Source organism: Dendrobium catenatum, unplaced genomic scaffold (genome assembly GCF_001605985.2).
Source record: "Dendrobium catenatum unplaced genomic scaffold, ASM160598v2 fragScaff_scaffold_1632, whole genome shotgun sequence".
Lineage (NCBI taxonomy): Eukaryota > Viridiplantae > Streptophyta > Magnoliopsida > Asparagales > Orchidaceae > Dendrobium > Dendrobium catenatum.
In genome coordinates this window covers 1,016,807-1,030,211 of record NW_021320094.1, presented here as the reverse complement: position 1 = coordinate 1,030,211, position 13,405 = coordinate 1,016,807, and the positions used below count along the sequence as shown (strand labels likewise).

The 13,405-nt window shown below is 33.3% G+C and overlaps 1 protein-coding gene across 1 annotated transcript in view; it reads left to right on the top strand.

Annotated features, from left to right (window-relative positions):
• Positions 1 to 12,223, top strand: part of LOC110099035 (small nuclear ribonucleoprotein SmD1a) — a 17,017-nt gene extending 4,794 nt beyond the window's left edge. The window contains exons 3-4 of the mRNA XM_020826048.2: positions 11,170 to 11,361; positions 11,798 to 12,223. Of these exons, the coding sequence (XP_020681707.1) occupies positions 11,170 to 11,361; positions 11,798 to 11,865 (260 nt within the window). The 3' untranslated portion in view covers positions 11,866 to 12,223. The remainder of the gene's footprint in view (positions 1 to 11,169; positions 11,362 to 11,797) is intronic.
• The last annotated feature ends 1,182 nt before the right edge of the window (positions 12,224 to 13,405 follow it).

Genomic DNA, 13,405 nt, shown 5'->3' with positions numbered 1-13,405 from the left:
AAACCGCCGGCCTCCTCCTCCTTAGCTCCTCCATTAACTCCCTAATAAATGCCTTAACTCTCTTTGAATTGAAATTCAAATTTCAAGTCAATTCCTCCCCAACCTAATCAAAACTGAAATTAAAACTTCAGTTTTCTTTTTTTGATTAATCCTCTCCCCTCTTTAAGCCACCGGCCTTGCTTGGTATTAAGTCCAGTAAATGCCACTTTATGGCATTGATCACATGAGTTGGGAATTCAAATTCAAAACCTAACTCCTAACAGCTGCAGTAAATTGCTGCCCAGCAATTTTCCAAGTGGAAATTGCTGTCCGGGAAGTCTCCAACCAGCCATAGTGTTGCCAGAACCTGCTCCTGTTGGCTGACCAAACTCCCTCACGTGCTGTCCAAGGCGTTTCTAACCTCAAAGGCTGCTGTCCGAAGTTTTTCCAAGGGTCAAAATTGCTGGCCAAGCTTTCCTAGTGACCACCCAAACATCTGTAGTTGTTGTCCAGCCATCCGAGCAGAGTTCCTACAGCTGTCTTGCTGTTCAGAGGATCTCCGATTGACGTCCAGAAGGTTTCAGACCTTGTATTGCTACCCACTTCTTCCCCAAACTGTGTCCAAGCCTTGATGTTGCAGATTACTCGTCATCCAGTGCCTTGGTGATCAAACTAGAAGCTTCGTAATCTCTCGCCTTTGGGTAAACTCTTTCCCCGACTCTTTTATCTTCATAGCACTTCTCAATTGTGGCCTAGTAAATTCATGACGATCAAGTTGACGCTTCTCCGCTAAAGCATAGTGAATTAGAGAGTTGAGTGAGTGGACACTTCTAGTGATTAATCTCATTGTTAGTCTAGGGATATTTGTGGAAAAACCATTCATGTACGCAACGTTAGATTGACTTGATTGTTATATGATCTTAACTCTTACGCGAGTGATTCAACCGTAAGCTTGTTTTTCCGATCTTAATGTTCTATCTCGTCGTTCAAATCATTATAAAGATATAATTATTTGTTCTCTCTAAAATTAAGCGTGCAAATTCATTATGAAACTCATCTTCGCATGTACGTTTCACATCAGTTTTATTCTTATTGGAGTGAGTGAAATGAAAATATCACCCGTGAGGAGTTGTTCTTTTTCATTCCTTCATGTGATTGTCCACTTAACACGGCAAAACGATCTGTCTAGGAGGCGTATACGCACGCACGCAGAGGTCGCTTGGGTCGCTTCTGGACCTACTCTTCACGGGACTCTTCGCCCGTTGAAGAACTAGGCCGGTTCAGTTGAACCGGCCAGGTTCGGTTTTGTCATATTTATCTCATCACGTTGAAAAATCTCTGCAGTACAAGGAGGCATTGGTGTCAAAGGCCTACGTAGCATGAATCTCTCTCTCATAGGTAATGGATCTGGAAGTCTTTACAGCCTAATAAAGATTCATTTGCAGCTTTTATTATTCTCATGACAAGCATTTAAGCTACTCGGACTTCTGGTTTAGCAATATCTCCAATTGCTCCATCTTTGTTAGGGGGTGTTCAAAGCCTTAGAGCCCTTTTTGCTAAACATTTGTTATTAAATACACGATAGTGGAGGCATTGGCTTTTGAAAATATAAATTGTCCTCATTCAAAGTTTGTTATTCAATGATCTTTTCTCTTTTGTTATGAATCATAACAATTTGTTTGGATCTTCTTACCCTTAACAACAAGATGTTGCAAGTATTTGAAGGACCATTACAACCTTTTATTTAAAAAGTCATGAAGAGCTCTTTGGATCACATACCAATCAACTTAAGCCTTATCTTGATAGTGGCATACCCTCTTGGCTTCGATCTCCCACTGTTATATTCCTCGTCAGTTCTTTCTACTCTTTACTGATAAATGGAGTTCTTATGCATTGTAGGTCTTGTAGTTGAAAATGTTTTGCTCCTCTTAAAATTAAAGTTCTCGTGTAGTTTCTATTCATTATTCATAAGAAAAGTCCATATCAAACTCTCTCTTCTTTCTTAAGGTTTTTAGAGATCTGCTCTTTGCGTTTCATTTATGGACATTTTAGAAGATTTTTGTATCTTTTTTGTTTGTGCTTCTATCTCTAATATCTTGAGGATATTCTGCATTCTCTTGAATAATTTTTTGCTTGTCATAAACTTGAATTTAACTTTTTCCTCTTGGAGAAGCTATTTCATCAAAGAAGACTTCAGGGATATGTGGGATATCATCATTTGCTCCTTGTATTTATGCAATATGGATGTAGAAAAATGCTAGATGTTCCTCTACTGCTAAAAAAGAGGAAAAAAAGTCTTTGGCTTAAAATTATTTATTTTACTTATTATTTTATTCAAAATGCTATTTGGAAGAATCCTCTAAAAATCAACAAGTTTATGGAGGTGACCCTCTTGCATCCAATCTTTGTCAAAGTTTTTCTTTTTGTTTTTTTCCTGTTTTTCTTTGCTGTGTTATTTCATGTTCTAATTATTCCTTGGTAATCATTTTCTAATATTTTTTTTCTTTAAGTTGAAGGGTTTTCCCAGCTTTTCATTTAAAAAATCCCCTAATGCACATTCTTTGAAATTTTTATTGGTTTTAGTGTTACTCATCACATGATATGATTAAGATTTTGGTGATTTCGTTATATTCTTGGTCTTTCCATGGAATTGATTATTAGTCAAATTTGGATTATGTATGCAAGTGCATTTTATTGTCAACATGGAAGTTGGGTCAGAAGATTTCATATAGGTTGCATTTTCATGCTTGTTCCATCCTTTGCATTTCTAACATATCTCATCATAAATCATATCCTCGTGATTGTGATTACTCCTGAAGATAGTCTCATTGGATTCAACATCTTATAGATTAGTATACTGATGATGACAGTCTTTATGTTCCCCCAAATATTAGGATATTATTATTTATATTTGATGAAATGCAAGAATTTATGATTTCTCATTTTCCTAGTTTGAATGAATGAAGTAGAGGATTTTTTTTTTGGTCTACAATGTATGTCTGATAGTCAGTTTATCACATTAGCTGAAATTAGTAGATTTGGCTGATAGATTTTTGCGGACGGTCAAGAGTGATATAGAATAGTGTGATGAAAACTCTATTTTTAGTTTTATTTTTTGAGAGTTTGCATATTGCATCCATTAAACAAAAACTAGTTACAAAACATACAAAAAAAGGGCAAAATAAAGGGCCCTAAGTGTGAGCATGAGAGCTCATATCCTCCTCAAGGATATCAAAAAAATCCTGAGGAATAGTATCTCTATTCCTATCCCCAAAAACCCAAAAAAAGTCACATAGTATGTCCCTTTGGGCACAAAAATGAGCAGCTGAATTGTAGCACCTAGGCACATGCTGAAGAGGACATTGTGAAAGAGGTAGATCCAATCAAAAGCATCAGCAACTTGCGGCCAACACCCCCAAGCCCGCTGTGCCTTGCAGTCTTTAAGGAGCTTGATTATATTGTAGTTGTCCCCTTCAATAATCAAACATCCACTCCTCCAAGAGCCAACTAATGTACTGCACAGCTTGTAATTCTACTTGCTAGATATCCAAATCAAATCTTGAACATATAGTTGAGGTCATTGAGTATGGATCTGAATTTGATATTAAAACTTAATCTATATTTGGATTTGAATTAGATAGCAGGAAGTTCATAGTTGCTAAGCTGTTAGTCCAACTGAGGGTTTAATTAGGGAAATTTCTTTTGTAAATGACATTTACCCAAATATTTACTTATTGTATTTAGCCTTCGAAACCTGGAATTACCAACTTATATTTATCAAGCATGTTAAATTGCATAAACTAGTTCATAATCTATCTGAAACAACTTTTAGGCTTTATTCCATTGCATAAACATGCATCACATGATGTTGCATTTTTTTTAAGTAGACATACTTATACATTCATTCTTCAATATAAATGTATTTTCCTTGCATGATGAAAGTTTGGAAGTTATGATGTGTGTTCATTGTTGCTCTTAGGGCTACAGTGATGTATGTTATGTTTTGAGTGTTACTACACTCCCAAAAGAAATCTATGTACAAATTCATTTGGGGTTAACTATTTTGGGTGGTCCAAGCAAAATGGGAAGAGTTTCACACACTTTTTCTTACATTGGATTTTTATTGGTCTACCTAATTAAGTAATGATGGAGCATGAGTTTTTGTTTGTATTTTTTTGGGAGTATAGCATTTCTCATCATTTCTCAGTTTATAGTTTTCCTGCTTGCGTACTATACTACTATAAGAAGCTACGGACTAGAGCTAATGAAACTTACGAGATTGTTGGACAACTTTCTTTGAATGCTTATATGCTTGGTTTGCCACGATCATTCATGTTAATCCTACTTTCAATATGGGAAGTTTTTTGCCTTACTAAGGTATGTTTTACCCATCATTATTATAGCTAAGTGTTTCTTTAGTTGAAAATTTTGCTTCCACTACAGCAAAGCTTTCTTTATTCTGACATTAACTCGAATGAGACATGCCATTGTTCAAATAATGATTGATGAAGTTACTAAGATCAGACGATGATTGATAGGTTACAATTGGGCCGCCTTACATTTATTAGATATATAGTTTGTTTGATCAGTTTTTACAATTAGATTTTTAGTGGATGAAACATAAGAAGTGGTTTGTTTATCTCTAAGTCATTTGAAGGTGTATTAGGATTTTAAGTCGAAGTAAGAGAGTTCCTCTCATACAAGAAGAGTTAATTGTGTTAGTCGAGCCATTAATTATTGTTATCAATATCACGATATATCATATTAAATTATGCATTAAAATTTTCTAATTATATTGTTTTTATTTATTTATCTTAGTTATACATTTTCTTTTATGTGAAATAATTTGTTATTTTCCAACAAGTTTAAGGGCGGTTACAGGGTTGTCATGGTCTATGCTAATCTTATAATAACGCTTGTATTCTCTTTTAGATATAAATGAAGTTATGAACAAGATCAGTAACTTCCTACTTTTGTTAAGTATATAGAGAGCAATCTTGCCCTCCAGGATAGATGAGATGTAATCATTCTTTGAGAGAGGGAATATTTCTTATCTATCATCCATTATGGTTGCCATTTCACAGCTTTTCTTTGATTATTGTTGCTCCAATTGTACACCTAAACTATTTATAAAATATATTATGTCCTTGCTATCTTACTTCCATTTTATTAAACATATATGGCGGTTTACATGTGACCCAATAGGGAAGAGGGGTGAATTGGGTTTCAAATAAAATTTTCTTTTAAAATTAACTCATTTAACAATTTTACAAACTCATTTAACAATTTTACTTTTAAAAATTGATCTAGATCTATCATCGGGAAGAGTTGCTTGAAATAAAAAAATTGAAGTGATGTAACCAACCACAGAAAGGAAGCAAACCAAAGATAATTGATTTTACATGCTTCGGCTTGAAGGCTTACATCTATACCTAGGTGCAATCGTCACCTAGAATAAATTGGAAAGAAACCATATTAACCATTCCTTTGCTTTAAAAAGGGAATTGTTCCCTATTCCTTGATTATTAGCAAGGATATTGGCTCTAAGCTTTTATTCAGAAATAACTTGGCAAAAAAAAAAAAAATGATTAGTAAAACAAAATAAAATGCACTTGGTAATGATCTAAAATTGTGGATCTAAGTGCACGAAGATTTTAAACATGAAGAACCAAAATGTCAAAAAAAGATGGCTTTTGAAGATTTAGAAAGCTTTTTATTTTTCTTCACACTTTTCTTTCTCACGGGACTATAGAAACCCTAGATTTTTTGTAGAGAGCTTGATGGCTAGGGGTAGAGAAAACTCTTAAGGTTTTCAATAGTTGCATTAGACTATGCTCAACTTTTGTGTAATAAATTTATACTAATAGCTTGCAATTTCAAATTCGATTGACCAATAAGTTGGGATTTCAAAAATGTATGATTTCCCATGTTTCCATATCTAAATTGCTAGTATTAATGCCTCTAATTGCTCTCATAACGCGTGGATTCCATCTAATAAATCATTATCATGTTTAACTTTGTGGGTACTTCATATACTTAATGTAGGCCCACTAAAGGATTTGAGTGGACCTATTTCGAGTTTGCAAAGGCCAAGCAATAATTAAATTTTCGGTTAGAATTTCTCGTAACAAAGTACCCATAAAGTTTTGCAAATATCAAACAATTTGGCCTAGGAGTTATATTGGCTAGGTATGATATTTACAAAATTTTGTTATAATAAAGCATGGGCAAATTTTAATGGCAAGCTGTTATATATTTACGAAGACTTGCAAAGGTTTGTAAACCATATTAATTTTTAAATCATTTTTGGATTAATGAAATATATCACATATTTTGGAACACTCAGTTTTGTTTATTTTCTCATGCAATTTTTACTTTATTTTAAAAATAGTTTTGCTTGAAATGTGATTTTGTATGTGTATGAAGATTAATTTTTCTTATATATCTTGTTGAAAATTTTCTTATTTGCTTGCTTATTTTGATTTTGCTCTTATGGCTCCTATATATATATATATATATATATAAACATTATAAATAAAATTTATTAAATTGCAATTAGGTCATCAATGTTGTCTTAATTTGAGTGTTAGGAAGTAAATAAATCATTGATAACCAAGTGAGTATAGCAAAAATAATAATGCTAAGATGAATGTATTGCAAAATTAAGAAGGATAGATTAAAATGTGATTATATTAGAGTGATGGTAAACATAAACCTATTGAAGATGCATGGAGGTGTTTTATACATCTACATTGAATGGTAGAAAATACACCTATAAGATGAGTACATACAATCAAAATAGAAGGATTAGAAATGAAATATATTAACCTAAAGTAGCATTGTTGAACGTTCTTCATAAGGATTTGTATTTGATAGTTTCAACATCTCATGCATCCCTCAACAAAAACGAGTTAAGAAGTAACTCCAAATAGTAGCTATATGGCAAGTAATGATAATGATGGTGGGTTTATAATTTTTAATTTCATGTTATGGGACTTTTAGTATTGCACTCTTGCATTATGTAATATTTTTCCTTTCGTTTTTCTTTGATCGAGGCCATAACATAGATGTTTTTTTTTTAATTGTAATATTGTATATCATGTATTTGTGTATTCAGGCATGCGTGTACAAATCTTTTTTTTTTATATACATGGATATGGTCAAATCTTTCATTGTATACATAGATATGCTCAACTCAGCGTACGTGTTTGTGTTTTGTCTACATTTGCTAACATGTTCATCTACAACTTTAGAGAATTTCACATCCCTTATAAAGCAATGCGTCCCTGCATCATCTTTCGTTCTTCACAGTTTTGATCATTTATATTTTTTGCCTGTATAATTTTAAACTTGGTCTTCATTCTTGTGAACTTAGGTTGTACCTATGGTAGCCAAGAAAAAAGGAATGTGTTTGGTTGAAGGTTGTGAAAAAGGACCGGTCAACGAGTTAGAAAGAGAGGTTAACGATTCGATCAAAGTTGAATCAGGGTTGATCTGAATGACATAATAAATATTAATTATATTGAATATAATTATAATATAAAGCATAAAAGATATAAAATAAATAAATTCGGTAATTTTAAAATTAAATATATTCATTTTGTGAGTAATTGACCTTTTTGTAGTTGTAACTTAAAGATAAAGCACAAATTTCTTATGAAATTTTATAGTTTCTTCCTCCAACAGGTGAAGCTTTGAAAATGAAATAAAGATAAGATATCATACTTATACACTTATATAAAATAAATAAGAAAAATGCATTAATAAATTTCACATGAAAACAAAACAAATTATAGAAAGACTTGCAGTCTGTAATAACTGATAACATAAAGAAAACACATCCATTATATAAAGATAAAGTTAATAATGTTTTTCTTTCGCAGTTCAATAGTACAAATAATTTCACAACAACAACAATAACATCAAGCCTTTGTCCCACTACGTGAGGTCAGCTACATGAATCCTTCTTCGTCATTGTGTCTTGTTAAAAGTCAAATTCTCATTTAAATCTAATAAAGAAAGATCATTTCTAATATTTTCTTACCAAGTCGTTTTAGGACTACCTCTACATTTCTTAACATAAGTCAAATCTAATACTCAACTTCCCTAACAGGGTCATCGAAAGGCCTTCGTTTAATGTGGCCAAACCATCTAAGACGACTCTCTCTAATCTTATCTTCCACTGAAGCTACTCCAACCTTTTCACCTATATGCTCATTTCGTATCCTATCTCTAAGGGTAAAGCCACTCATCCACCTAAGCATCCTCTCCTCTGCAACACTTAACTTAGTATTATGCTTCTCTTTTAATGGCCAACATTCGGCACCATAAAGCATTGCAAGTCTCACCACCATCTTATAGACTTTTCCATTAAGTTTGAGGGGGACTTCTCTATCGCACAATAAGCCCGAAGCATTCCTCCACTTCAACCATCCAACTTGAATTCTGCTGATAATATCCCCATCTATTTCACCATCACTCTGAACAATAGATCCAAGATATCTAAAATGTGTACTCTTATTAATGACTTGATCGTCCAAAGTCACAATCCCCTCACTAGGTCTATTGCTGCTAAAATTCAATTCTATATATTCAGTTTTAGATCTACTCAAGCGAAAACCTTTAGACTCTAAGGTTGATCTCCATAATTCAAGTTTACCTTCAACTCTCTCTAGTCTTATTGACAAGAAGAATATCATCAGCAAAAAACACACACCAAGGTACATCCTCTTGCAAATGTCTAGTGAGAACATCCATGACTAAAGAAAAAAGATATGAACTTAAGGCTTATCCTTGATGTAATCCAACCGAAATAGGAAAATAGTTGGTTAAACCACATTGTGTTTGAACACAAGTAATTGCTCATGCATACATATCTTTAATGATTTGAATATAAGCATTGTTAACTCCTTTCTTTTCAAGAACTCTCCATAGCACTTCTCTTGGAACTTTATCATATGCTTTCTCTAAATCAATAAATATCATATGTAGATACTCCTTATTCACAAGGGAAAATATAATTTCACTATAGAAAAAATAAAAAATCTCCTAGATTTGCTTCATCAAAGCTATCCCCGAAGGTTGAGTTTCCAAATTTTGCTTCACCAAAATCTTGTCCCAAATGTATCCAATTCATCAAACCTGATTATGTTATCTTCATCTTCTTCATTATCAAAAGCATATTCATTAAAAAATAAGAAATATAAAATAAGACTTCATTTTTTTTAATCCAAATGATTATAGTTATATTTAATTTTCAATTTATAATATCTTTGTTGAGCATGACATGTTTTGTTTTTGAGCAACGGGCGTTGCATTCTCTATTTAGATTTCATTCTCCTAGTCCTCTGAGTCAAGTTATGGAGTTGGCTCATTATTAAGTACCAAAACATTAATAATTTCAACACATGTATAGTACAAAGGATTATAATTTATTTTTTAAGTTGTAACCTAAAAAATGGAGGAGTAACTTTAGTCATTGCATTTTAATATAGTATAACATTTGTATATGCATATTAATATGATAGAAAATTATACATATTCCTCAAATTGAGGTTATATTGAAAATATATCATATCGCTGAGTCATTGATGCTCTAAATATTGTGTCTCTTTGAGTGAGTTTGTTTAAAAATGCTCCATTTTTTTTACTTCTTAATAAAGACGATGTTTGATTTAGATTTTAGTGTTAGTTTCTGCAAGTTAAGAGATCTATATACCTTTCACGATTTATATGTGGAATTTCAGGTTAGAAAGCTTAGTAAAAATTTATAATTGTAAAATAAAATAGAAGCATATGTTGACATTAAAAAGAAACTCATATAGTTGTATTTCTCTTGTCAAAGTGGGAGCAATTGGCTTTCCAAATCTTTTTAAGTCATCACGCAAAGGTCTAACCTCTTGCATTACTTCTGGCTTATGACAATAATTCTCTTTGTCGTATTAAAAATGAGAATTCATGAAATATGCCGCTGAGTGGATATCTTACCTTAGTTGAAAATAGGGGTGCAAGTGAGCAGAGTGTTAGACTGGTCCACTGGACCGGTCCAGCCGGTCCAGGCGGGACCGGTTCACGGGTGAAATCGCAAAACAGCGGAGAAAGCTTCTGCCTGGGCGGAAGCCGCACGTGACGCACGCCTTGCGGGACGGTTTCGGGAAGGAAAATTGAGGAAGTTTAGGAGAGAAATTGATTGCAGGGATTGTTTAGGGAATTCCTTTTGAATTGTATGCATTAAGTAGTTGATTTTTCTAGGGTTTGGGATATCTTGAATTTGGTTGAAATTTGAGATCTCTTAGCTTTAGGTTTTCTTTGGGCTCTAGCGGCGTCTAGAGATTTGGGAGAGATCGACCCTCCTCTAGAATTGAGGATCAATTGTATCTTTGCTATTTTATTCATCTACTAGTGAAATACAAGTATTTGTGTGGTTTTCTCTCAGTTTTCTAGCCGTTTTCCTCTGATTTGGTGCTGATTTCTGCTGTAAACAGCGAACTCCTGCTGGTTGCTCATCCGTTTGGCTTAGGAGTGCTTGCGAACTCAAGTATTACCTTAGGGTTACTTGAGGACTCAAGTATTTCCTATCACAGAGCCAGCTTGTGAGCCTGCTTGAGCTCGAATCATTAACAAGCTCATAAGTCAAGATTATTGAGCCACGAGTTCGAGCTTGATCATATACTAAAGCTCATATATTGAACAAAGCTCAAGCTTAGCCTGGCTCGTAGGTAAGCTTGTTGAGCCGCTCGATTACTTTAAAACATATTTAAAATTAAGTTAAACTAGCGTTATGTAATATATTTTAAAATAAGGATAAAATTAGAGAGGAAGACATTTGTTGGGTCTTTGGATGTATTAAGAGTATTAGATTATTCTTGTTAGCCTATAATTTAAACACAAAAAATGACTGGCAGTTTTCTAGTTTTCAGTTATTGCGGTTATATATGTATAGACTATAGATAGATAGAGATAGGTGGCACCATGTTAGCATGTATCAGCTTGTAACTGAGGTAGCTATTTGTCATAATTTGTTCGATTTTTGTAGGCTTTTAAAGAGAATGCGCGGATTAGCTTAATATTTTTCATTCATTTATTATCTCTCGCAGCAAATGTTTAAGCATTTTCTAGTCAGAATGACCAGCTTCTAGCTTGGCATTTGGGTTCAGTAAAACGGTAACTAAAACATCCTCTTTGTTACAGGTGTGGATATTAGTATGAATACTCATCTGAAGACCGTGAAGCTTACGCTTAGAGGTAAAAATCCCGTTACTCTTGATCACGTAAGTGTGCGGGGCAACAACATTCGGTACGTTATACTTCCCGACAGCTTGAACCTGGAGACATTATTGGTGGAGGAGACGCCTAGGGTCAAGCCAAAGAAGCCAACTGCTGGTACTTTTTTTTTTTTTTTTTTTTTTGAATTTTTTACATACATAACACCTAAAACCATTGAAAATACATATTTAACATTTAAATTTTTATATTTACTAATATACCACCTAAAATCCTCCTTTCCTTCTATTCTACCACCTAATTGAAGCGATGAGATACTTGTATTTACTGTGAAAGAATAACATTGACGGAAAGAAAGTCGCTGATAGTGATTTTTGACGGAGGGTTTAAACGGAATGTTAGAATTGATTAAAAGAAGGGTTTTAGGTGGTATATTAGGAAATATAGAAATTTATGTATTAAATATGCATTTTCAATATTTTTAGGTGTTTTGTATGTAAATTTCTTTTTTCTTTTTTCTTTTTTCTATTTCTTTGATGCACTAATTGTAAACCATGTTTATTGCCTGTTCTTAATCTCAACTTCTCTGCTACAGGGAGACCAATGGGACGAGGTCGTGGTAGGGGTCGTGGCCGTGGCGGCCGTGGTGGCCGTGGCCGTTAGTTAACTCAGTTACCAACGTTACATTCTTGCAGCACCTTTCCAAAAGTGGCCCAGCAACTACTGAGAACTTCTTTTGAACTTCCATCAGCATCACCAAGGAAAAACCAGCTTACTGCATTAAAATACATCTATGGAAGGCCGTTACTGTAACAATCTGTTATAAATGCATTATTAAAACATCATAGAACTCCACTGCTGTGTAGTAGGCACCTTTTCTAGCATTTTTGTACTTATGTTTGATCATGTTATGTCGGAGAAATTCGAGATTTAAACTGTTTCATTGTGTTTTAGGTCGTATTTGTTGCTTTTATTCTTTTGATTTCCAAGGAATAGGGATGTAATCCCTGAATTTGGTGCTTGTGCTCTGCTTTTTTTTGTCTAGTTCCTAATGATGTTGTCATCTTTGAAATCAGGGAAAATTATTAGTTACGGACACCGGACGTAGAGATACATCCGGACATCCACTAAAAATTTGACATGTGAAGTGAACTTTAGTAGCAATTTTTTTTTTGTGCGTTTTATTTGTGCTTTATCTGCGCTTTAGTTATGCTTTGACTGTGCTTTGAACATGCTTTACCTACGTTTTTGGTGCGCTTAGCTTAAAATTTAGTTGACACATTAAATATATTGAATATCCACGTGTTCACTCCATGTGTCGATATTTTATTGATGTCCAGACGTATCTCTACATCCAGTGTCCTGAGCAAGTTGTTCAACTTCAAAAGAAGGTTCATATCTAGGTTTAATAATGTTCAATCATAGTACAAATGTGTTGCAATCATTATTCATTTCTAGATTGAAGATGGTTCAAATAAGATTTGATCATGATACGAAGAGTACTTTATCAATCTTAGTTTAATGTTCGATAATCATTCCATTTATGGATTATATATAAGATTGATACAATAGAGAGTGTAACCACAAAAGATGTGACACAACAAAGCACATTTGACAAATTCTTTAAACTGATTGTAGGAGATATGCTACATATATTCATAACATCCTTGACAGGATCCACTGATCTATAAAAGAGTTCTCTAAATTAGCTTGGTGAATGAATGATTGATATGAGCAACTAATTTTTAAGTCAAAATGATAAATTGATTCATGGCTCTAAAATGTTGTGAATTAATGTACAATAAAATGTTTTTGTAGAATTGCATGCAATCATGAGTAATCTTTAGAATATATATATTTTAAATCAAATATATCAAGTATTGTATTACATATACTCCATAGTTATTGCTACAATTAAGTTATGGATTAATCATTATATTGTATGTAAAAGAACTAACTAACTTAAATTTTCCTAAAATTTTAAATAGATTACTTTAATGTAGCCATTAGGAGCTCATCTGTGTTGGCTTTGCTACATGTACGAGTAAGAGGACATAAATGGAATGATAATCAAGCATTAAACATTCAAAGTCATGGGGTTGATTCTCTGAAAATCAATTGCGCTTGTGCTTCTCCCTTGATGGATATATTAAATCTCTTATAAAACACTTCTTGTTTTTGTAGGCCCTACTTTTGATGCCCC